The 22,563-nt window shown below is 38.0% G+C and overlaps 1 protein-coding gene across 1 annotated transcript in view; it reads right to left on the reverse strand.

The window, feature by feature from the left end:
* The window catches only part of ADAMTS18 (ADAM metallopeptidase with thrombospondin type 1 motif, 18), a 76,106-nt gene that overhangs the window by 29,809 nt on the left and 23,734 nt on the right, over positions 1 to 22,563 (reverse strand). Inside the window, exons 3-11 of the mRNA XM_008935794.1 lie at positions 17,613 to 17,895; positions 13,807 to 14,006; positions 12,972 to 13,055; positions 11,951 to 12,110; positions 11,181 to 11,286; positions 8,310 to 8,447; positions 6,695 to 6,848; positions 5,588 to 5,683; positions 3,992 to 4,140 (exon numbers count right to left, since the gene is read on the reverse strand). Coding sequence (XP_008934042.1) covers positions 3,992 to 4,140; positions 5,588 to 5,683; positions 6,695 to 6,848; positions 8,310 to 8,447; positions 11,181 to 11,286; positions 11,951 to 12,110; positions 12,972 to 13,055; positions 13,807 to 14,006; positions 17,613 to 17,895 — 1,370 coding nt within the window. The remainder of the gene's footprint in view (positions 1 to 3,991; positions 4,141 to 5,587; positions 5,684 to 6,694; positions 6,849 to 8,309; positions 8,448 to 11,180; positions 11,287 to 11,950; positions 12,111 to 12,971; positions 13,056 to 13,806; positions 14,007 to 17,612; positions 17,896 to 22,563) is intronic.

Genomic DNA, 22,563 nt, shown 5'->3' on the forward strand with positions numbered 1-22,563 from the left:
TAAAATTCCACCAAAGTAAGGGAGCACTGAAAGGGGGATTCTGTTTCCCAGCTCTGTTACAGCATTTCAGTATTTGAGTACACTCCCATGACTGAAACTGTTGGCCAGAAAATTACGGAAACTTCCCCACCTTCATTTTTTTACCAGCAAGATGTCAGTAAAAGTTAAGTAATTCACAGGAAACTAGATGTAGCTCTACAACCCCAAATTTCTGAGAAAAGACTATTATCTACAATGACAAAATCACACTTTTGTTGGTGATGTTTATACCACCAGTAGATTTTGGTTCGACTGCCTACAGAAACGCAGGTGCTATAACAGCACTTGCAATGGAGCACTTTGCACAGAGGGTTTCCAGTGTTCCTGCAGTGGTCGAGTGCTGCCAGTGCAGGGAGAGCCCTAAGCCTTTACCCTTCACCCCACTCGTGCCCCTCCCCAGCACTGCCATGCATAGGCAAAGATACCTGCAGGAACAGATGCCCTTGGAGCTGAGGCCTTGCTGAGGATAACTGGGAAAGGGAGAAATATGATGACAAAGGCCACCAAAAAAACAGTCTCCAAAGAATGACTTGTAAAAGGATTATAAGTGCAACATGTAAATACTCTGCTTCATATAAGATTCAAATATTAAAAAGCTACAAGAAAGCTGGGGAGGGACTTTTTAGGATACTGGGTGATGACAGGACTAGGGGGAATGGGGCAAAGCTGAAAGTGGGCAGATTCAGACTGGATGTGAGGAAGAAGTTCTTCACCATGAGAGTGGTGAGACCCTGGAATGGGTTGCCCAGGGAGGTGGTTGAGGCCCCATCCCTGGGGGTCTTTAAGGCCAGGCTGGATGAGGCTCTGGGCAGCCTGATCTAGCGGGAGGTGTCCCTGCTCATGGCAGAAGGGTTGGAACTGGATGATCCTTGTGGTCCCTTCCAACCCTGACAGATTCTGATCTGTTTTAGCAGAGGACTTAATAGTGTTGGCTTAATGGTTGGACTTGATGATCTTAAAGGTGGCTTCCAACCTAAAGGATTCTATGATTCTATAAGAATAGCTTAAATTATTTCTGCAGTACACTTTTAAGAACAGACTTCATGAACAATGAAAGTAAAATGGATATTCACTGCAAGGTAACAGAGAATGAGAAATCCTAGAATTGATCTGATCAAATAAAGTATTTTATGTATTACAAAGGGAAATAGACTCTGAAATTCTGGACTCCTACTTTTTCATGTTTTGTTATCATTTAAATTCAAGCGAGAACGTTTCTGCTCATATTATGACCGTATTATGATAGCATCACAAAGCTAAACTACTTTATTCTGCATGAATTAGAAAGGTCTACAAGGTCTTTCACAGTCTCCATTTTTAATTAGTATTTTAAATGGCATCATTACTTTGCACGAGTTTACATCTGCATTGCCTGTAATCACTGTTACAGATACTGTACCCAAGAGATTGAAATGACACATTCGAGCAATTTTGATTTAGTCTTCTGGTTGCATACATGCCTAAAACCCCACTCTGCTCCCACTGAACAATGCACGACTGTGAAGTGGGCAGGATGCAGTCACACAGACACAATTTAGGCATTAATTTAAATCTCTTGGGCGCTCTTCAGGTTCTTTCCCAGCTAAACTATTAAATTATGTAATCTATTCCTATCTTGGAAAAGTACCTCAATTGCAAAATGTTGTGATGTATGAAAACCAGATCCATGACATTATACTGTGACAATTTACAGAAACATAATGATTTTAGCAAATCTGCATGTTTCTGTGTTCTACAGATGACCTCCATGGGTGTTTTTTAGGATGAATTCGTGTATAACTGGTGGTAATTCAGAAGCCATACCCAGAGCTGTTGGGTGTGGTCAGAGGGTCTGTCTTAAAATTATCAAGAAAAATAGGATTGAATTGGTTGGTATTATTTACAAGAGGAGAATTTCACATACAAACACAGATAACAACATACCCATAAGCAGCAGCCTGGTTTTGTATTCTTCACCTGTCTTTAGGCTTCTAATAAGATATGTCACTGTGAAACCTAGAAATCTCCCTCAAAGTTCATAAGAAGTCAGTTACTTTGAGAAAGTGGACTACTTATTTAAAAACCTCATTTTACAGCCCAGTCAATTCTTCAGAGATACACACTCCTTGTCCTAATCTCTTACAGAAATATATTTTGTCATTCTCAGAATTTCACTATCCCAAATAATCTATCAAGCTTTTCAACAAAATAAACATTAGCTCCTACATAAATCTGGATTAGGAAAAGTGAAGTAAATGTATTACATATGAAATAATATACATGTACGTACTGAAATATATTTCAGAAGTTCAAAAAGAAAGGAATCCTTATTCTTTGTTTATGTGTAGTTACAGAGGTGAACAATGAACAATGACTGGGTTATAAATCGTTCCATGTGGTGGAACATTGAAAATGGGTAGTATCGTTTTTCTAATAATTCCAGATCTATACAAAAGTGCTGTGAAGGGAAATATTCACACACTGCTGTGTGGATGGCTTATTTATAGTCCGGTCATTTCATCACTGTAATTCTGAGAGAGAGCTATAGTATCTTCTCTTGCTCTAAATGAATTATCAATAATAGAACAGAATTAAATTTAGTATAAAAATGATCCAGTCCTAGTATCAAGTCTTACTTGGTTACATCAAGTCTTGCATCAAGTCTTACTGTAATTAGAACAGTTAGATCTGAATGCAAGTTTTAAAGACATAATGCCACAGTAACAGACCCCCTTCCTGTTAAAGAGCTTCTCTTTGGAGACCATTGGAAACCATTAACAATTATAACAGTGCACCACACTGAAACTTTTCAACTACTGGGTATTCTTCTCTCACCCAGGGAGAGCAAGGGAAGCCTTACAAATAAATGCAAAGAACAAAGTTCAAAATTAGGGACCAAAGTAGGAAGATCAAAATATACATATAACATGTAATTGAGCATTCTCTTGCTAAGTAGTTTAATAAAGGAAATTATCCAAGTAATTTCTTTTATCAAAATATGGTGAGAAACAACAGAAACAGCTGAGAAAATGCTGTGCTACAGATCTGCAGAAAATTGGCTTGACTAAGTCAGGGTAATAAAGACTATTTAAACTAACTCACATTTTCCTATAACATAGTATATGAAGCATGGATATTATTACTGCAGCACTGTATAGTAGGTGTGAGGCTTCTTTATAGCCTCATATAAACTGTGTCATATTTTCTCTGTTTTTTATTACTGCAGTTTAAATGCTGTTTTTATTGTGTGCAATGAAGAATACATGTGTCTGTGCCTGGTGAAGTTGTATATGAAATAAAACAGTGAAATCCTTTTTTTATTGTAAGTTGAAGTGAATTGAGTACTCAGGAAAGATGCTGGTCAGATAATGCTTTACCTCTACTTTGAAATAATATTGTAAGGAATAGTAGTATTTACAGTGATAAGACATTCACTAGAAGAAAATACCAGAAATGTTTCAGGAGTTAACATCCAATTCTAGGGTTCAGCGACTTTATTCTGAACTGTGAACTATAAAAGAATGCAAAGAATACAAGAGGCATACAAAGGCATCTGTCTAGAACCATTTTGATATCAACTTTAAAGAGTTTTGGTTTATTATCCTAGATAATATTATCTCATCAGAAGTCTCAGTAGCTTTTAAGACCTTTTCCCCTTGCTCTTAAATTATTACGTGTGAATATGTCTGTGTGGTGTTTCATTATTTCTGCAGGTATTTGATAAAGTGTAGTGTCACAAACTAAGAAAGTTGGGCTGTAGATGTTCTAGTACTCTAGCAGTCTTCAGACAGCCACTAGTTTCTAGTATCAGGACATACTTCTGTCTTTCAGCTACTGATTGGTCATATAGGACATGGAAGAAAGGTCTTAGAAACATTTTCACACATACTATTTCCCTACAGAAAAATACTTTTGTTTTTTTCTAATAACATGGATAGTATTTTTTAAATAGCTCTTCATATCTATGTCTTACTTTGGATTATTGCAGTGTCTTTCTTGATACGTGACCCCACCTCCACAAGTGCGAGTACACTCTGACCACTCGGACCAGGCAGACCATTGGCCATTTACAGGCTTGGGTCCATGATCACCATATTTGACACACTGTCCTCTTCGACACCACTGCCAAAAGAATGCCAAAAAATACCCCATCAGAGTTAGCAGTACATAATAGATGCAATAAAGAAAAAATCCACATTGAAGAGCTCCAGTGTTTGACCCTAAAAACATGAGGTCACCCATGGAACCCAATGAGATGGTTCACAGTAGGACAAGGACTCTGAAGTAGGACATTGATCCACACAATGATATAGATAAGTACTCTCTTAAAAGTCATCCATGTTCTGAGCTGAAGATCTCTAAAGTACAAGATTTCAAAACTGGTCTTATTCTTCAAAAAAAATTCCATGTTAATTTATGGTCCTGGGCTGACAGAACCTCAAAACTTCCCATATACTTTTAAAATAGCCTCATAAAATTATGCTAAAATTTCTCCCATTTATGAATCTGTTATGAAATACTGCATAAAGAGAAGAAGCAAAATAGAACATTTTTCAGTAACTTGAAAAATCAAAACAATATTGCACTGGAAGAAACATTTCAGAAAAGAAAATATTTTGGGTAACTATAGATGAGTGTAAATTAGAAGGTTCAACTCAAACAAATAACCATGATCTTGTAGCAGTGATCACTGATGAGAATATGAACAACAGCCCTGGTTGGGAGAGCAAGTATTATAGCTTAAGGAATATTTCTATCAGAGTGGAATTTGAAGCCTTGATCTGAATTCTGCTATAAATAATGGGTTTTCTTACCAATGTAGATTTGCCAGATATATCTTATTCTATAGCACAATGGGAAAGGCATCATTCTCTACCATCAGATAGGTGCCACTGTGAGGACCAGTCCTGACTATGTATTGCAATGCAACTTTTACAGAGCAATCCAGAAATCCTTGCTAGCAAACCTGGAGGGGTCTGGATTTGACAGGAGTTAGTATTTTACTCAATACAGTCTAAAACCTCCACTCTGCCCTAATGAGGCCACATCTGGAGTACTGTGTCCAGTTCTGGGCTGCCCAGTTCAAGAGAGGCAAAGAACTGCTGGAGAGAGACTAGTGGAGGTTACAGAGATGATAAGGAAACTGGAGAATCTCTCTTACAAGGCTGAGAGACCTGGGGCTGTTTAGCCTGCAGAAGAGATGACTGAGAGGGGATCTGGTCAATGCTTATCAATATCTAAAGGGTGGATGCCAAGAGGACAGGACGAGTCTCCTTTCACTGCTGCCCAGTGACAGGACAAGTGGCAACAGACACAAACCAGAACGTAGGAAGTTTCACCTAAATATAAGAAATAACTTCTTTACTTTGAGGGTGACAAAGCCCTGGGGCAGGCTGCCCAGAGAGGCTATGGAGACTGAAAACCCAGCTGGGTGGAGTTGTTCCTGCAGAACCTGTTCTAGGCAAACCTGATTTAGAAGTGGTGTTGGACTAGAAAAGCCCCAGAGGTCCCTTCCAACCCCCACCATTCTGTGATTCTGTGGCATTGCCCTATTTATAAAAGAACTTACCATACTTATGCCACAAGCTGTTCCTTCTGCTGCTGGCATGAACTTTGTCTCGCACCTATGACCCACTTTGTGACACCAGAGAGATTTGCATATATCCTGAAAAGGAAAAAATACTTACTGTAGTACTCATAACTCCCATTATTTCCTTGTGTTTATAAAGAGTAACAATGGTATGTGCCTTTGCTACCTTAAAAGCCATATAAATAAAATCTTTTCTGAAATTAGAAACTCCAGGGTTTAAAATTCATAACACAGTCATGTCCTGTATATTGCCTTCTTGTTTATGCACAATTTCATATATATTTTTAAAAATTATTTTTAGCGTGAGACTAGAACAAAAACAGTGTTAAAAAGTTCAAGGCTAAAATTTCCTGAAGTCTACAGGGACAATAATCCTGTGAAGAGACTAGACTTTCTAAAGCAGAGGCAATATCTGGAAACATAGTCTCTTCACAGCACTGTTCCCTCTGTTGTTTATTATTTTTGTGTAGAAGAAACACAGCTGCCATCACTTGATAAATGTGGTTAGTATAAAATAAACCAAAATACTCCAGGTTAACAAAAGGAGTAAAAGAAATGACGACACTTCTTTTCAGAATAAGCACCCCAGATTATTTAATAAAATGTCTTCTCTGAAGAGATCAGCAGGGAGTGTGGCAGTCACTATAACAATGGGTTAATCTAAGTTAATCCTTCATCACAAAGTCAAGAGTGTAAATTATGCTTTTATTGTTCTAAAATAACCCTGTAGATCTTTTCCAGACTTTGCTGTCAATGCGTAAAACAAAACACAAGAAACTTAGACCCTCACCCCACACCCCATGCACGTTTTGATCAACATTCTACTGCCTGCTAATTTCCCTTAGCTTAATAGGCAAGGGCTCATGGGTCTTCTGTACTCAACTGCACTCCTCATGACTCCTGGAAAGAACACATTTCCTTCTGAAACTCCCCTGGGATTGTGATAGTCTTCAAAGCAAACTGCCAAGCAAGATAAGGTAGAGAAACAGCCGAGGCCTCTGAAGAACACTGTGTTACTGGTACTTATTCAGTGTACTGCAGTTCTTCAATGCAATTTTAACTTTTCAAAAGTATAGCAACAGGTACCTTTACAAAGCTGAGGTTGCACAGTTTTGCTTTCATTCCAAATTGCCATTTGCACTGGGTATCAGCATCATAGATCTGCCCTGGCAGTTTGTCAGGGTATTTATACTGTCCTGTTTGCTTAGGTTCATCAATCAGGCAGGCAGCTTGAGCTGTACTATAATGAGAATGTATATTAATCATGACTATCATCTTTATATCAAAATATTTTAATTTGCTACAGACCAGCAAAAACACATAATATGGTATACAGTACCTTTAACTAGCTTTAGAGGTATGCACTGAAATGAGAATATCTGCTTGCAGGAGCCAAAAGATCTTGATATCTTGTTGGTAGCCTGACCTGCAAAGTTTTAAGGAAGCAGGAATTTCCAGGCTTTGGGACTGTTGTGACAACAAGAAAGAATTACGTCAAATTCTTTTCCTCCCTTTATTCCTGTATAACCAAGAGCAAGGCGATCTAGTCTGCTTCTTTCCCTTCTCTGGACTCCCCAAATCAGGATTCAATAGAAACAAAGGCACTGTGTGATTTCAGCATTCACTGCGTGCAGCTGGATGAAGAGAAGGCTGCTGCAGCGTGTGTGCTTCGGGTTGGCTGTGCCCAGCTTATGGCCAAAGCTACCCTATGGCATGCTTTTCCCTTGTACATGCTTCAAAACCCTTGTATACAGCAGGTCACTCTCTGCTGGATTGATCTTCCAAGTGTAAGTCTCTTGACTATATAGCATGTTGGAGGGCTTATGTGACGTTTTAGTTCACAGTTTGCTTGTGTATTCAGAATATGTTGCATCACCACAGCAGAAAAAAAAAACACCAGAACTCTGTCACTTTTCCTGGTGGCTACTCTAAGATACTAACTTGGAATTTAAGAATCAGATCCACAAAACTATCTAGGTGCTTGATTCTCACTCTAAGGAATTAACATCTAGAATGCCTGTATTGGATCTCGATCTTAGTGCTGCCTACATACATTTTAGTAATCATGTATGGTCTATTTGTGTACAACAAACAAAATGAAAGGAAGGTTGTCCAGGAAAGGACTGCAATTCTGATGACATTAAACACTGACTGAAAACAAGTTCCTTTAAAAGTACCACTGAGTAATGCCCACATGCTGGAGAAATAATTGTCATCTTTCTCTTTTTCCCGTTTTTCCCCCAGAAACATATGAAAATGTAAGCTGTCCTTACTCATGACACGAGCCTGATCAAGAGAGAAACTCCAGTGAGAAAGGCCACTGATGTTAATTTACATTTTGTAATGACTTTGGTACCACTGTGTCTGCCCTCTTTTGTGTTCACTTCCTACTAATTCTCTAATAAGCCTAGCTGCTGACAGGAATGCCTGGGAAAGAATGATACACCAGTCATTACTGCAGGATATTCATGGAGGGTGAAACTCATTCTTTGGAAACGAGGCAGGACAAAACCACTTACATGCCATACCACCTATACGCTTCGTAAGTCCAAGTGTGTGGGCTCAAATAATACACTGGCTTGAGCACATTTTTAAAGAGGTGAATTTCACACTTCAGTAATTTTTATGTCTGTTCAAGAATTCAAACCCAGTTACTAAAGATACATTCCCTGGCACCAGCCCAGATTTGCATCTAACCTACCTGAGAAATTTGTTGAGATACTGCCTGCTGCATACAGACCAAGAAAACACTCCATTGTTTCCTGTGAGTGTGGGAGACATAATATTACCCTCAGCTTTTCTACAAGGATTTCCTTCTCCATCATGAATCATTCCAAAGCTGAAAAGAGAACCAGGCATGAGAGTGAAAATCTAACTTAATCAGAAGCAAGACAAAGTTTGGGGCAGAAGAAACACTTTTTAAGTAACAGCTCTACGCTTGAACTGACCAAGGAAGGTAGAATTTTTCCCTTTTGTTCCAAAGGGTTGAAAACATATGCACCATAAAAATTATTAGTAGTAGGAAACAATCTGCAATTGATAGCATTCAAATTTTGTCATCATACGCTTGTCTGATCAAAAAAAAAGACAGGTTTGAAGAGAGCCCCATGCTGGTGATGCACAGGAGCTCTGCCACGTGGGCCAATGCAGAGCACGGGCAGGGGAGCACCACTTTATATTAGGATAATATAAAGAATAATAAACAATAATAAAAACATGTTAAAAGTCATAAATTATGTGGCACTGAAGGGTATAATAGAGCTAATTTTCAAGTTTTTTCTTTTCATTTTTATATTTACTCACTGTATAGGACATTTGTGAATTTCAATGTGTTTTGAATAGAAGTTCCATAATCTGTTACTTCAACACTGTAGTACTTTGGTGGCTTTATGAATGTAATCTGTGCACATGCAGGGAATATCTAATTTACTGGACTTGATCCTCTAATGTTATAAATCATTGCAGGCTCATCAGAGTTCCTGTGTGTGTTGCCACCAGCTGAGGCTCCAGGCTTGCTAAAATATGACTCCTCCTATAAATCGCCAAAAAAAGCCCCAACTGAGTTAGTATTTTAGAAACTTTTATAAAGTACTTTGTTCATATGCATTGTAGCCAAGGAATCCACAGTTTGAGTACCCACTGACACAATGGGCTCAGAACTCCTAAAGGAAATGTTAAGCTTTCAGGTAAAAACACAAACTACTTAAAGAAACCCATAAAAATGCATAACAACTGAAGCTATACAGCAGATCACACTGTGATACACACAGTATGTGATATGAAATCCTTAGGTTTAGATATTCAGAGTGGATCTCAGCACCTCCAAGGCAGTCACAGGTTTTTTTTTTTTCCTTCCAGAACTCCCTGTATCACAGAAACTGAATCCTGTTGTCTTACCTCACATACCAGGCAGTTTCAGGAACATGAACAAATGATAATAAAGACATTTTGTATCTGGCAAAGATTTTTTCCAGGAGATAAGATGCATTTTATTAGACAGGAGTATGGAAGTTTACCAATGAAAGGTTTAATAATATGAGAAATCAAAGTCAGTGGTGAAAAAGGAAAAAACCCAACATTAAAAAAAAAATGCCAAGTATAATCTCTCAGGCAAACAGAAAAATAAACAGGAAGGAAGAACATTAATAGATTAAAGGGGAAAAGTCTTGAAAAATATGCTGTGGGCCTGATTCTCTCCTATACTGATTGAAGGGCATTAAAGATGAGGTCAGTGAAATTGCATTAATGGGACAGGAAGATCAAACAACATATATTTTACATATTTGGTCCCATTGAAAGTGTTGGTGCAATTCCCACAGGCTTCACTGTTAGCTAGATTATTCTTTCATTCCTTTTTTCCCTTCAGATGTACAGAAACCTGCAAAAGGGTCACTCATGTAGACATTAGGTCATAGTATATACTGTACAGCATATTTGTACAATGAAAACTAAATAGTCCTGATTCAGCCATGCAGAATCAGAAGGATTCATGCCTTGACCAAACAGCAGAATACAGTGCCACTGCTTTTCAAAGATATTCTGTGCAGATAAAGATCCTATGCCCGCGTTTTATCTGACCTTTGATTTCAGGTTTGTACCACATACAGAAGCTATGCTTCTATACTGCCAGTGGTTAGAAGGACTCCAGCATAAGATATGTTAAAACTGGAAATAAGAACTATGCAAAAAGTTGTGAAAAAGTAATTAAAAATTATTTGGGTGAAAAAAAACTAATCACCTTTATATTAAATCAACAATTCAGAGAATAGCTGAAGCTCCATGGCAGAGTATTATTGGTGTTGTTTGAGAGATGGCAGATTCTTAGGAAAATCACAGTCTTACTACCATACAATTCAAATGGAAAGCCTTTTCATACAGTACAGAAAGGCAGAAACCACCACAAAGGTTGGTTTTAGCCAAATGACACATTAAATAGGTAGAAAGAAGGACAGGTTGAATGGAATGCATGGCTCCCAGATCCTACAGAACACCAGCTCTTCTGGGAAAGGGACCTCTAAGGGACTCAGAGAGATCACTTCTCCATACTGTAAGCTGCAGCACCCTTTCTCTTTTTTGAGCAACAATACTGATAGTAGAAGCAATTTGTCTACCAGAACAGTGTGGGAAGCTTGTAGATTATTGTGTCAGCTGTTTGTTCAGTTATCACCTGGAACATACAAAATGTCAAAAAATAAAACTAAAAGGAAAGCATCCCAGGCAGCTGATCCACCGCTTCATGCTGAAGGACGTACCTCTGAGGGTAAAGACTTGTTTGGCCTAAAACTGCCTATAGCTTCCTGCCAAATTAGAAAGAGTTCTGAGGTACCTGCATCAGAATAAGGTGCCTTTGCCTACATCAGCAAAATTGATCAAAGTCCCACAGTGGTTATTTTTATGATTGTTGAAGAGATGATATTAAGGCAAATACATTAACTGGATGCTCTAGATATTGTAATCATTATATATCTCTCTATAAATGATTCATCTTTAACTGATTTATTTTAATCAGTGCTTTGTTTCCATCCACTTACATTTAATTATAGAAGGAGCACATAAGACTTACGAAACTTACTTGTGTCCAGATTCATGAGCAATTGTAAAAGCCAGTCCAAGGCCTGTATCTTCATTAATGGTGCAGCTACGGTATTTGCTGCACATGCCACTGATAGGTGCAAATCCTGAAGGAAGGAAGCAGTAGAATAGCTTGTTCCTCTACAGAATTCCAAATACATCTATCATCTGCACTGGGCCTAATAAGCCAGTCTATTGTGGTGCATGAAGGTGGTTGTCTGCTTCATCAGGTTTACCATGTGTCTGCTTCATTAGATTTATCATGGAGGAATTGCAGCAGACTTTCATTTGACAGTGAGGGGACTTCTGTATAAGAAGTATAAATCAAACCGAACCTCCCAAAATACACTTTATTTGTAAAGATTATTCCTCCTCCCACCTCATGCCTTTACTGCTCAAAAATTAGGGAAGAATCCCATTCAAAGAGGGCATGTATTACAAAAAGAAAACAATGAAACAAACAAAGACAACAAAAAATGGCTCAGAAATAGTCTCAAAACAAAAAATATTCCTTGAAGGGGTGACAATTCAAAAGAATGTCTTCAGATAGGTTATTTTGCCACTTTTTCTGGGGCAATGATACCAGTAATCCTCTTTCTTCTAGGTACCTCAAAGACAAATATGTAAAACTAATACTGTTCTTTGCTCTTCTAGAAGGCTAACATTATGTGCAAAACCAGACTTGTTTATTTTAAAACATTTCCATCTCTATGAATCAAGATGCTGCTGTTGACACTCACAGGTATATCAGGCTGTGCTTTCATACCATACCTAAGGTATCACAGGGCTCGTTTTTCCAAGAGCAGATATCAAAGCCTGTTAGCAAGATGGCATGGTCGTGGCGCTTCCCGTTCTTCCCCACCAGAGCAGACTGCCACTGACAGAAGCTGTTCAGTGACTGGTCTGCATGGTGGTTAATCAGTAATCCACCCTGCAGATATTTCAGACACAGAAATAAGGTGTTTCCATCAGTACTGGAGAAAGGTGATTGAAAGAGTAAGAGTTGTTTAGGGAAAAGGGAATTACTTTTTCATATTTGCTCTACATGAGTTTATGTATTCCCATGTTAACTGTCTGTGGCGACTGATTCAGTTGATGAGTGAATCTATTATAACTGTAAAATAAAACTGCACCTCTCCCCAGACACATAGATATTTTCAAAGTCAGTGGCTGAAATTACAGTGTACAAATATATTTGATTCTTAATACAGCTGAACACTAAATCATTTTTAATCTTGCGATTAAAATATTTGGAGGTTTCTGTGTAGGAAAAGTGTTGCCCAAGTAGGTTACCCCACCACAAATTTCTTGTCACCAAAAGAGATTGTGTCTTCTTTTGTCTCGGCAGCCTTGCCAAAAGAGTTGGCTACACTCCCACCTTTTGCTATAAGCTAGCTTCAGTTTGGGACTTCTGATTCCTTCCCCCTTCTAATCATCACATCCTGGAAAGCACAGTTCAAAATATTTTTATTTAAATACTTCTTAAGTAGATTTCTCATTCCAACCATTTCTCTTCAAGAAAATGCTGGAAATTGTTAGATTTAATCTTACTGGAAGCATTTCAATGTTTCTAAAGAACATTTATATGAAATGATTTTAGTATAAAACACTGAGAAGCAGTGAAATGCAGAAAGTGTGATTTTCGAGGTTTTGTGATTTTTATCTTCTTCTCATGCTCTGTGTCTTAAGAAACATCTAATGAAAGTTCATGTGTGTAACGTGGGAACACTCAATGCTCTCTGTGAACAGCAGCAAACGAAGTAGACCACACAAAAACTCTGACACAACTTACAGGCTCTTGTTCCAAAAGAAGAAGGCTCACAACGATAATATTTATATCACTTCCAATTGTTCCATCTTTAAACAGACTGGAGACCTGCAATGATTATTGAAGAGGAAATACCATCTACATGGAGAAGTTTTTTGGTTTGTTTTTTTTTAACAGACTAAACATATGTATTGAGTTATTGCATTGGGCTTCAATTTTCACTACAAATTAATGGAGTTATATACCTTGTAGGATTAATCCAAAAAAGCCTACCCAGAAAAATTATGCCTGAAACCACTAAACTTATTCAAAAAACTTGAGAACCTTCTGCTGATTTCAGTGGGCTTTATTCTGTCCTTGGTCTCCTGGATCAACTGTAATAAAGTTCAAAGTTCAAGTTTTATAGTATAAAACTAAAGAGTAAAGCCACAAAGGAAAACATGTTTCTAGTTAAATTACATTACTCTTCTTAAAATAAATTTGCTTTTTCTCAAATAAATTTTTGTTTTAAAGAGAGAAATCAGACAGGGCAGACTAAGCTTCATGATACTATATGAAATGAAACTTTCAGAGTATCTGCCTTTTTTTTGTACTAGACAAGAAGTATTTTAAATTTTAACATTTTAAATATTTTACTTTTCTTTTTCTTTACCCTATAGAACTGTTGCCAGAGCTGTGGTAATCTAGGGATGTATTTTAAAGAGCTTTTGATGCAAGTGATACATTAGATAAAGCTTGAAGAAAGACCTCTGTAAGGTGCCCCTACTCTTTTTTGGTATCACTTTGTCTGCTGGAAGATCCTACTCTGACACAACATTATTTCACAGGGAAAACACCCTTCAGTTACACCACTTCTTACCATATTCATAACTGTTAAGATGTACGTTGTTACATTTTCCTTGCCATGTTTCTCCAGCATTTTTTTATCTGCCACAACAAGGGTTTCAACATTTAGACTTCCATTTTTCTGAATTTTAGCAGATGATCTTTTGAACCTTGTGGAAGTCCCATACTCATCTGAGCGAATGTATGTCTCTTCTGTGGGTGGCTTAGGTGCATCTAAAAGGAAATAAAACTCAGTTTTGGAAAGGGTTCAGATCACCCATGAACAGTTTCATTAGAAAATGAAGTATTACAGGTTTAGAGCCTTAGATTATTTTTACAGCATGTGATTTAATACTTATGGCTAAATTCTTGTATATTTATTAAAAAAGACCTGATTCATTCCTGAGGGAAGGATGGCTACAGGGAGAGAAGGAAATAGGACGACCACAATCGTATGCAGCAAGCAGTTTAAAATAAGGAACTAATCTAATAAAATGGTAGCATCTGGGGCAAAAAAAAATACACACAATTTTTAACAGAGTATCTACATTTTTCCTGTCCTTTAGATAACTTCCTGAGATGTTTGGCATGTGCTACTTACATAGCAGTTGGTAAAAAAGTCCTTTCCACAACAGATGTCCACCGTCAGTACAGAAAGCAGACACACACCGCAAGTTAAGACTCCTGCCAGCCTGCTACTGTCATTGGCATTAGCCTTCTATGCCAATTTGCCACTGAGATTATTCCTGCTGGGAACATATTTATTTAGTATAGGGAAATGTCAGGCATCAGCAAAGAGGGCTTGACAATGGGATACGTGAATCCAGCCCGCACACCCCAATGCCAGGGTGCACTTCTTCCCTCTGTGCAGGATGGGCTCTACTACACTTCTTCAGAGAGCCAGAAAATTGGAAAAGAACTCCATGTCCTGGGTACTGTAACACTCCTGTTAGTCATAGCTTCTTTTGCTTAAGCCTACACTGCCTTTGCATCAGGAATTAACTTGAAGGCCACTTTAACATACTATTTGGATAACAGTAGGCTTTTTTTTTTTTTTTTTTTTTTGTCATAGGATGTAACATGACACACGTGAAGGAGCCTCAGGTAATTAAAAAGAAATCCTGCCTGTGCCTCATCAGAAAGTTATTCCAATGACAGAGCTAAAACAGACACTACTTCCTTCCGTGCCAAACTGGGAAATCAAGAATGGCACAGAATGCACAAGAGTCGTCTGCTTTCGAGAACTTAGACATACCCAGCGACATCTAACGTTGCACGTGAGTGTGCTAGTAAGATTTTAAAATGTGTCACTCAAGCTCCAAGAACTTTTCTCTTCTGGGAGGAGATCAAGACGTGAAGACATGCCTCACCCAAGAATGGAGCATTCAGTTCAAGGCACATCGATTTCCATGTACTATTTTGAAGGCAATACAACTTCAAGGCATCTGACTCAAAAATCTATGAGCAGTGGATTTTGCTCTAGAATTAACTTTGATGCTTCTAAAAAAAACTTAAGAAGCAGCAATGTTTCAAGGATGACCTACTAACTACATTTAATTCTCATTATCTAAAAACATCAGGATTGTGAAAAAGAGTCTGAAAGATGATTTATTGGCTTCCCTAGTGCTTACAAATTGCCAGCATATGAAATTTTAAAAGATGGTGAGTGGGACAAGCTACTTTCATGACACTAAATGTGGCAGTGTATGCTCCCCTCTTACTGTAAGTTTGGATTCATTTTTAGGTTAGGATAAATCAGCCTGGACTAGGCAGTGTTGATAGCATTGTTAATGTTCTGTAAGACTGCATTCTCAATGCATTCAAGCTGGCATTTTCTGTTCCAGGTGACCAGACTAGATTTTGCTGAAAATTTCAAAGTGATGTGACTCCAGATCTTAGAAAAAGATGAGGAAAACAATGTAAAAGCTAAGAAGGAAAATAAAAAAAAAAAAGTGTGTTGCTTTTACTGGAGTAGTGTTTTCTTCTGCATCTTGTATTTGTCCCAATCCAATTAAACGATTTTATTTGTGGGATGGCATTCAATGAACATGAGCCTGACTTGTTTGATAGATTAACCAAGGCTGGGTATGGAAATAGGTTGTTATTTCTTAGAACTCCTCTCTCCTTTCTCTCAGAAGGTTACAGGTATGTACTGCATGAAGCAAAAGATTGCAGAATATGAAGAGAGTTTTGTGGTTACAGTAATTAAATGCGATCTTTCCTAATCGGATCCTAACAGTCTGACACCAAGATCCTAAGCAATGATGGGTAAATCACTTACAACAAACTCATCACAGTTGGATGCTAATTGCATGTTCTTCATTTAACATAAACCCAGCTTGAATATGCAGCTAAGAATTCACAGATGTAACTCAAAGTATTGAATATATGGATACAAATATGCAATTAGAGGAGCACATATTCTGAAAAGTATTTTAAAGAAAAAATCAGTGTATTGATTTGGTACCCCAAAGCAGTGGCAATTTTTGACTTCTCCTGTGTCTGTGAGTCCCATTTATGAGACAGGAATAACAATAATGTCTCCTCACATCCCAGGAGGTTATGAAAATACAGTGTTCAAATGCACTCATTTATGATAGGAATAAGCACCATGGAAAGGCTCAAGAGGACACGCATAATATTGAATTTGGACAAGCAGTCACAGGGGGTACAGTAAATAAGGCACAAAACCACAGTGGACAATGCAAATAAAATAAAACATTGTAGAGCAGATGAGCTGTCTTAGCTGCATTACCCTCTGCTCCAAAGCAGGCAGCAGGAACACCAGACAGGAGGGAAGGGGAGTATGTAATGAGGCAGTTTGGAACTGCATCAGAGTGCAAATGTTTACAGGTTGAATCATAGCCTTGTGCATCTGGCATTTGAGGTCTAGCTTTCAAAACTAGGGAGAAGGATTTTTGAAGAAGCAGTGAATTTTTAATAAGCAGTTTTCAGGCCTCAGATAGGCCTCAGTTTCGGACAGCCTCCTTCTCCTCCCTTCTCATCCCTTCCCCTCTATTCGCTTTCTCTTTCTTCCTTACATGCCTTTTGAAAAAGGTACCTGCTCATTTTCTCAGAACTCAAAGAGCAAGCTGGAAGAATCTACCTGGACTGAGACAATGTTTTTCATTACTGTGTGCAGTCCTTGAGACCCTCAATAAGAAACTCAGCTTAGAAGCAGATCAGCTTTCAGAACGAATCAACTGAATGCCGTAAGTACAGATATAGGGTCCAAGGGGGCTCTAAAATGTTCTGCAATTTGAGGGCCTAGCAAAGGGGTCAGAATAGACCTTGGCAGGATCGTATAGCCCAATATGTTTTTTAAGAGGTGGCTCCAAAATCTTATTAAAACAATTTACATGGGAAGTTCTTTTTTGAAGATCTCAGTCGCTGAAAATGTCATTATCAGATGGTGAGTTCTGAACAACTTATTCTCTATCCTCTCAGAAATCAATGATTTGGATTTTTCTCCAAACTCTTCAAGCCTAGTTAGTTACTTATCTCCAGACTAACAGACAGCAGGTTCAGGGGCTGAGTATGCATCACTGTGCAGAATTCCTTACTGAAAACTATGTCAATGGCAAAAAAAATCAGGCAATGGATCTTTTAATCTGGGTAGAGAATAACAAAACTAAACAGTGACTCTGATGGCTTAATAAAACAGATTATGACATCAATTTAAAGGAATAATCAAGTTTCTCATATCTATTTCACTTTAGAAATGTATAATTTAAAATTAACGTCTCCACCACAAAGGTGACTGTGAACCACACCTCAGAATCCCCATACAGTCTCTAAGAGCCACTACCTCAAAGAAGGAGAGAAAGTTTCCTTACATACATTTCTTGCGACGTCCACAAAAATGTTGCTTTTGAAACCTTCCATGGTGGTAACCATTCACTTGAGCATGATAGTTGTGGGAAGTGTGAATTCTTTGATGACCAAAAGAAAAGTATTTGGGATTGGACTCTATAGTGTACCGGTGCACCTTCTCTTCTGCAGTTCGTTTATATAACACATGAGGATGGTGTCCAGCAGGTGATGTGTAGTTGTGCTCCTGTGCTAGCTGCTGAGGTAATGGAGATATAAGGAACTCAGTCTCCCGGGTCCTTATCAAACCTGACTGAAAAAAAGAGCACCACAAATTAGAAAAAAGACTGTCAAGGTTCACAGCTGAAACATTCTAGCTCTGAAAGTGATCTCCCTTCAAAGTCTAAACAGATTGAAATGCGCTCCTCTAAATTAGATTTACTCAAGATATAATCAAGATAGTCTTCCCAACTGAAGTGCACATTGTTTCACTTTGGAGATGACCAGATTTTACCTTTGGTAACACACAAAGCAAGACTGCTGTGGGACTGGCAGCACAGCACCTTCTCAGAGTACCAGGAACAATTTCAAATGCAGTATTAATCCATTCTTCATAGCATAGATTTGTTTGTATGTGTGCTTGTATACAAGAAAATGCTTTTGGAAAATGCAACTTCTAATAAATGCATACATTAGTAAAACAAAATACTTGAGTTAAGATTCAGGGTTTTTTTCAGCACAAGGTATCACCAGATGGGAATCCCAGACTTAAGGTCAATTTAAGTTGAAATATAAACACATTACACTAGAGCAGCACAAAGTGGAAGCATGTGAACATTTTAGTACTATCCTTCAGTAACCAACTCCCTGCAATTTGATCATTATAAATGCAGTTTAAAACTTTTGTTATCCTACAAGAGAAAAGTGATCAGAGAAAGCAAGTATCTGATTGTTTTCCTTCTTGGATCCCTGAAAGACAGAAGTAAGTATGGGAAAACTACACTGTAGTTTTCACATAGTATCTGTGCATAAAACTGCACATGTGATGAAGTGTTTCCAGGATCAGGGCCAGGGAAATGTGGGTGGCACTGAGGAAGTATTTCCATGCAGCTCATTAATCAGTTATGATTTTATTTCATTTCTTGGTTTTGTAAAACATGTTGTAATAAACACTTTTTTTTTACCAAGTCAAAAACCAAGAAGTTGTTTCATCAGGTAATTTTATTACATTATATACGTAATACTAGATAGAGATTTTTGTCTTGGATCACTGAGGCTCTACCATGTGCCAACACCCTCCTGCCAAAATTGACATCCCAGGAGGACTATGTATCTCTTATGCTTCAGAAAAATATGTGCAGACAAACAAATGTCAATTGCAAACCATCTTGCCTGACATCTTAAGTCCTCCCAGATCATGATTCCACCTCCTTTCTCAAAAAGTATTCTTTGAAAATGCACACATTCAACATTATCACCTATTCCCTCCTGAAATGGATGCTTTTCTTTAGTGTAACTCCCAGGACCAGAATGCCAAGGGTACCAGAAGGAAACCAGTTTGAATGTCTAATGCAAGCGTTGTATTTCTTAAGGATTTGTGGAGTTTTCTGCACCTTCAAAACTGTTTCCCATGAGGAAAACTCAACAGAAAATGAAATGCAAGTGAAAATATAGAGTTATATATGAAATTGTCACAGTTTTAGCTGTTTACCGGGCTAATGCTAAAATTAACTTTAAGTCTATTACAGCTGAAAAGATTTATCAGAGACACACAGGTCCTCAGCAGTCTGTAGTCACATCCCATGCCATTTTCATGGAAATTCACTTCCATCCTTCCAAAGGTAGCTTCACAATACTCTCCAATATAGGCGTCTTTCATGGGGGCCTAATAATAGTGCTCATAAAATCATCCTGTGATCTTAATTTTGACAAAGTCACAGATTCCATATAATGAACTGGGAGGGACTAATAGCCTGCTGAAAAATAATATGAAAGCAAACATAGGTGGTATTCTGATTAACAGTTTGCCTCCTCTCCTTTCTTCAACATGAATTCATAATTACGTATTTCAGCCTATATCTACTTATTCTAAATGAAGGTTAAAATTGCCTCTGTCAGTAAGACACAGGCTGTAAATAATTGAAAAGAATTTAACTTGCCTTCTCACTGCAGTAAGTTGGCATATTTCAAATGTCAGATCACATTTGGTCATGACAAAGTACTTTCCTGTAGGGAAGAAGACTAATATTTTAATCCTTATGATGTGTGTCATCACACAATTTAAAAGTGGTTCTGAGAAGCAATCTTTATCTCCTAGAGTGCAGTGGTAATTGGGCACTTCTAAATGATTTTCTTTTTTTTTGCTGGAAAACAGAAATGTAGTGAATCTGTTTTTTATTTCCCCATTTTAAAGGTTTCCACATCTGAAATTATTCCTGTAGGATTCATTTTGTAAATGATTCAAACCATATGGAACAAAGAGTTTTCTACATTTTCCTGTAAGAAACTGTCCCTGATGTACACCAAGTTTCAGTCCCAAATGTACTTTCTATATTTACCATTATAAGAGTGGATAGAGAATTCTGGGTGGGGGAAAGAAAGAAGTGAAGTGAATTCTGGGCCCTGCACTGCACGCACAGTGCTGCACCTTCGCAGAAGCTGGAGCTGCCTCAGTGCCTTACACATCTATTCACCTTTTTTTTTTTTTTCTTTTTTTTCCCAGCAGAAATTACCCTAAATCTCCAATATGACTTTTTTCCTTTGGGGTTTACATCAGAAACATCCTCCAAATTGAAAAATGTTGTGTGAATGAAAGATACCTTCTTTTTTGATAACATCTAGTTTTAAGAAGTTATCAAGAAGAAAGGCAAAGTGCCACAGAGCAGTCCGGACACTCATTCAATCACAGCCCATTTTCTCTTTCTTCCAGGTATGGGATGGTTTCAGGGATTCATGTTAAAGTAATCTCTTTGGTAATTCCAAAGTAATGCTGAGAATGCTGACCTGGCTTCTGACAGAGACGCAGTCCTCTGGATCACTGCAAAGGGGGCAACAGGGCACGAGCTGCCAGATACTTTTCCTGCAGGCTCCAGAATTTTAGCCTTAGGTAAAGCAAAGGGGGCTGTGGCTATGGCACGGGGGCTGGACAACATGCCAGCTGAGGAATGCCAGAGCACAGAGGCAGGACACTAGCTCAGAGTCGTCTTTTCTAACTGTACACTGCCAAGGAATTACAGTTTCTTGAAGGCCAGATTTTGGCAAGTCTGTACTCCTGGGCAGTGTAAGTGGTTTAAAAAAAAAATAATAAAATAATAAGTGTTTCTGGGATTTTTTTTTTGCTACAAATACTGTAATTGTGAGTTAGATGCAATATGTTCATTCAGCTTAAACACTTCAGATAAACAAATACTGTGAAAACTGCCATGAAAATTTATACATGAGGTTTCCTACTGCCAGCATATCTTTAAGTGTACATGTGATGTTCCTTGAATCAGAACTCCATGATGTTTTTCCATTAACTTTGATGGGTTTGGGACCCAAAAAGGAGAGGGTCAGATAGGTCAAAATTCCATTTTTATTTCAGTTTCTCTGTAATTATAACACCATGAGAGGAAGCAGGATGACAAAATCTAACATTCTTACTAAGTCTAGACAACACAGCATGAAAAAGACCAGGGACTCCTTGTCTATTCCCTCTCTCCCCCACTGTGGCTATCACTAATAATAGCAGTAATTGTGAGAATATGGTGGGAAGGGAAACTCAAGAGATTGCTCAGTTGGAATTTGTTGTTCTCTTGTTCTTTCCTCACCACACATATTTGCTTTCCTTCTGTAAGGGTATTCTATGCCACTGGAAAGTAAATGGAAAGACATACGTTGATCTATGTGGTTAGCAAATAATTCTGAATCAATGAATTAGAGGAACTTGCAGTTCGTTTGCAGAAAAGTTGAGAAGGCAACATTCTTCCCACTTGTTATTTGTTGTTAAATGTTTGCTCAGCTCTGGGCTAAAAGGAATTTTCAGATCCAATACATCTTTGTGAAATTCCTCAGTACCAGGATGTTATCACCAAGGTAAGGCTCTGGTTCTGTTTTCTTGGTGTGTTTCAAAAAGAGGAAGAATCTCAAAATGACACTTGGACAAGAAAAATTATAATAAAATTTATGCTTCAAGTTTTAGACTTTTAAAAAATTGAATTTAGATTATAAACTGAAAAATAAAGAGAATTTTTTAAACCCCTGGACGTTCATTTCAGCTACACAAAACCAGGTAAATCTTCCACCAGTTTTTGACCCATATGGAATGGTTTTGAGAGTCACATGCTAACATACCTAACAGGCATCATTGGCCTCTTACTGGAACAGCACAAGGGCTGCTCCCATTTGTCTCCTGTGTTCTCTGACTCTGAGTGAAGCCTTTGGCAGCTTACCAGCCCATAAACCTAATTCATTTTGAGGTTTCAGCATATCCAAGAAACAGACTCTCCATAAAAAACACAGAAGTGACAGCGAGCAAAGGATCTTCAGAACTTGTATTTCTGGCCTGTAATTTAACGAGGCTAAGTTCTGAGATAGTAGGCAAAGCCTTGCTCTAAACTAGAAGAGCACCATGGCCATGGGTTCTCTGCATACAAGGTATTTTCATTACATGCTAATTAAATTAAAGGCAACAGCTTGGCCATATGCATATTAAAGTTACAGGAGTTTCATAAACCAGATGCAAATAATGAGGTAAGAAGCAATACGAAATGCAACTGAGAAATAAAACATATGAATAAATGGACTGCAATGTCTCTGCTAAACATAACTACCTAATACTGACTGATGCAAAGTTAAGCTACAGTCTGTACAAAACAAGGAATATCTCAACTAAATAAAGTGCTAAAAAATTTGCATGCATTGTCCAAGGAATACTACTTCTATCCAGAATGCTTTATTCAATGCTACGAGCATATGCATAAAATTGCATCTTAATGGCGAG

This window comes from Merops nubicus, unplaced genomic scaffold (genome assembly GCF_000691845.1).
Source record: "Merops nubicus isolate BGI_N331 unplaced genomic scaffold, ASM69184v1 scaffold15762, whole genome shotgun sequence".
NCBI lineage: Eukaryota > Metazoa > Chordata > Aves > Coraciiformes > Meropidae > Merops > Merops nubicus.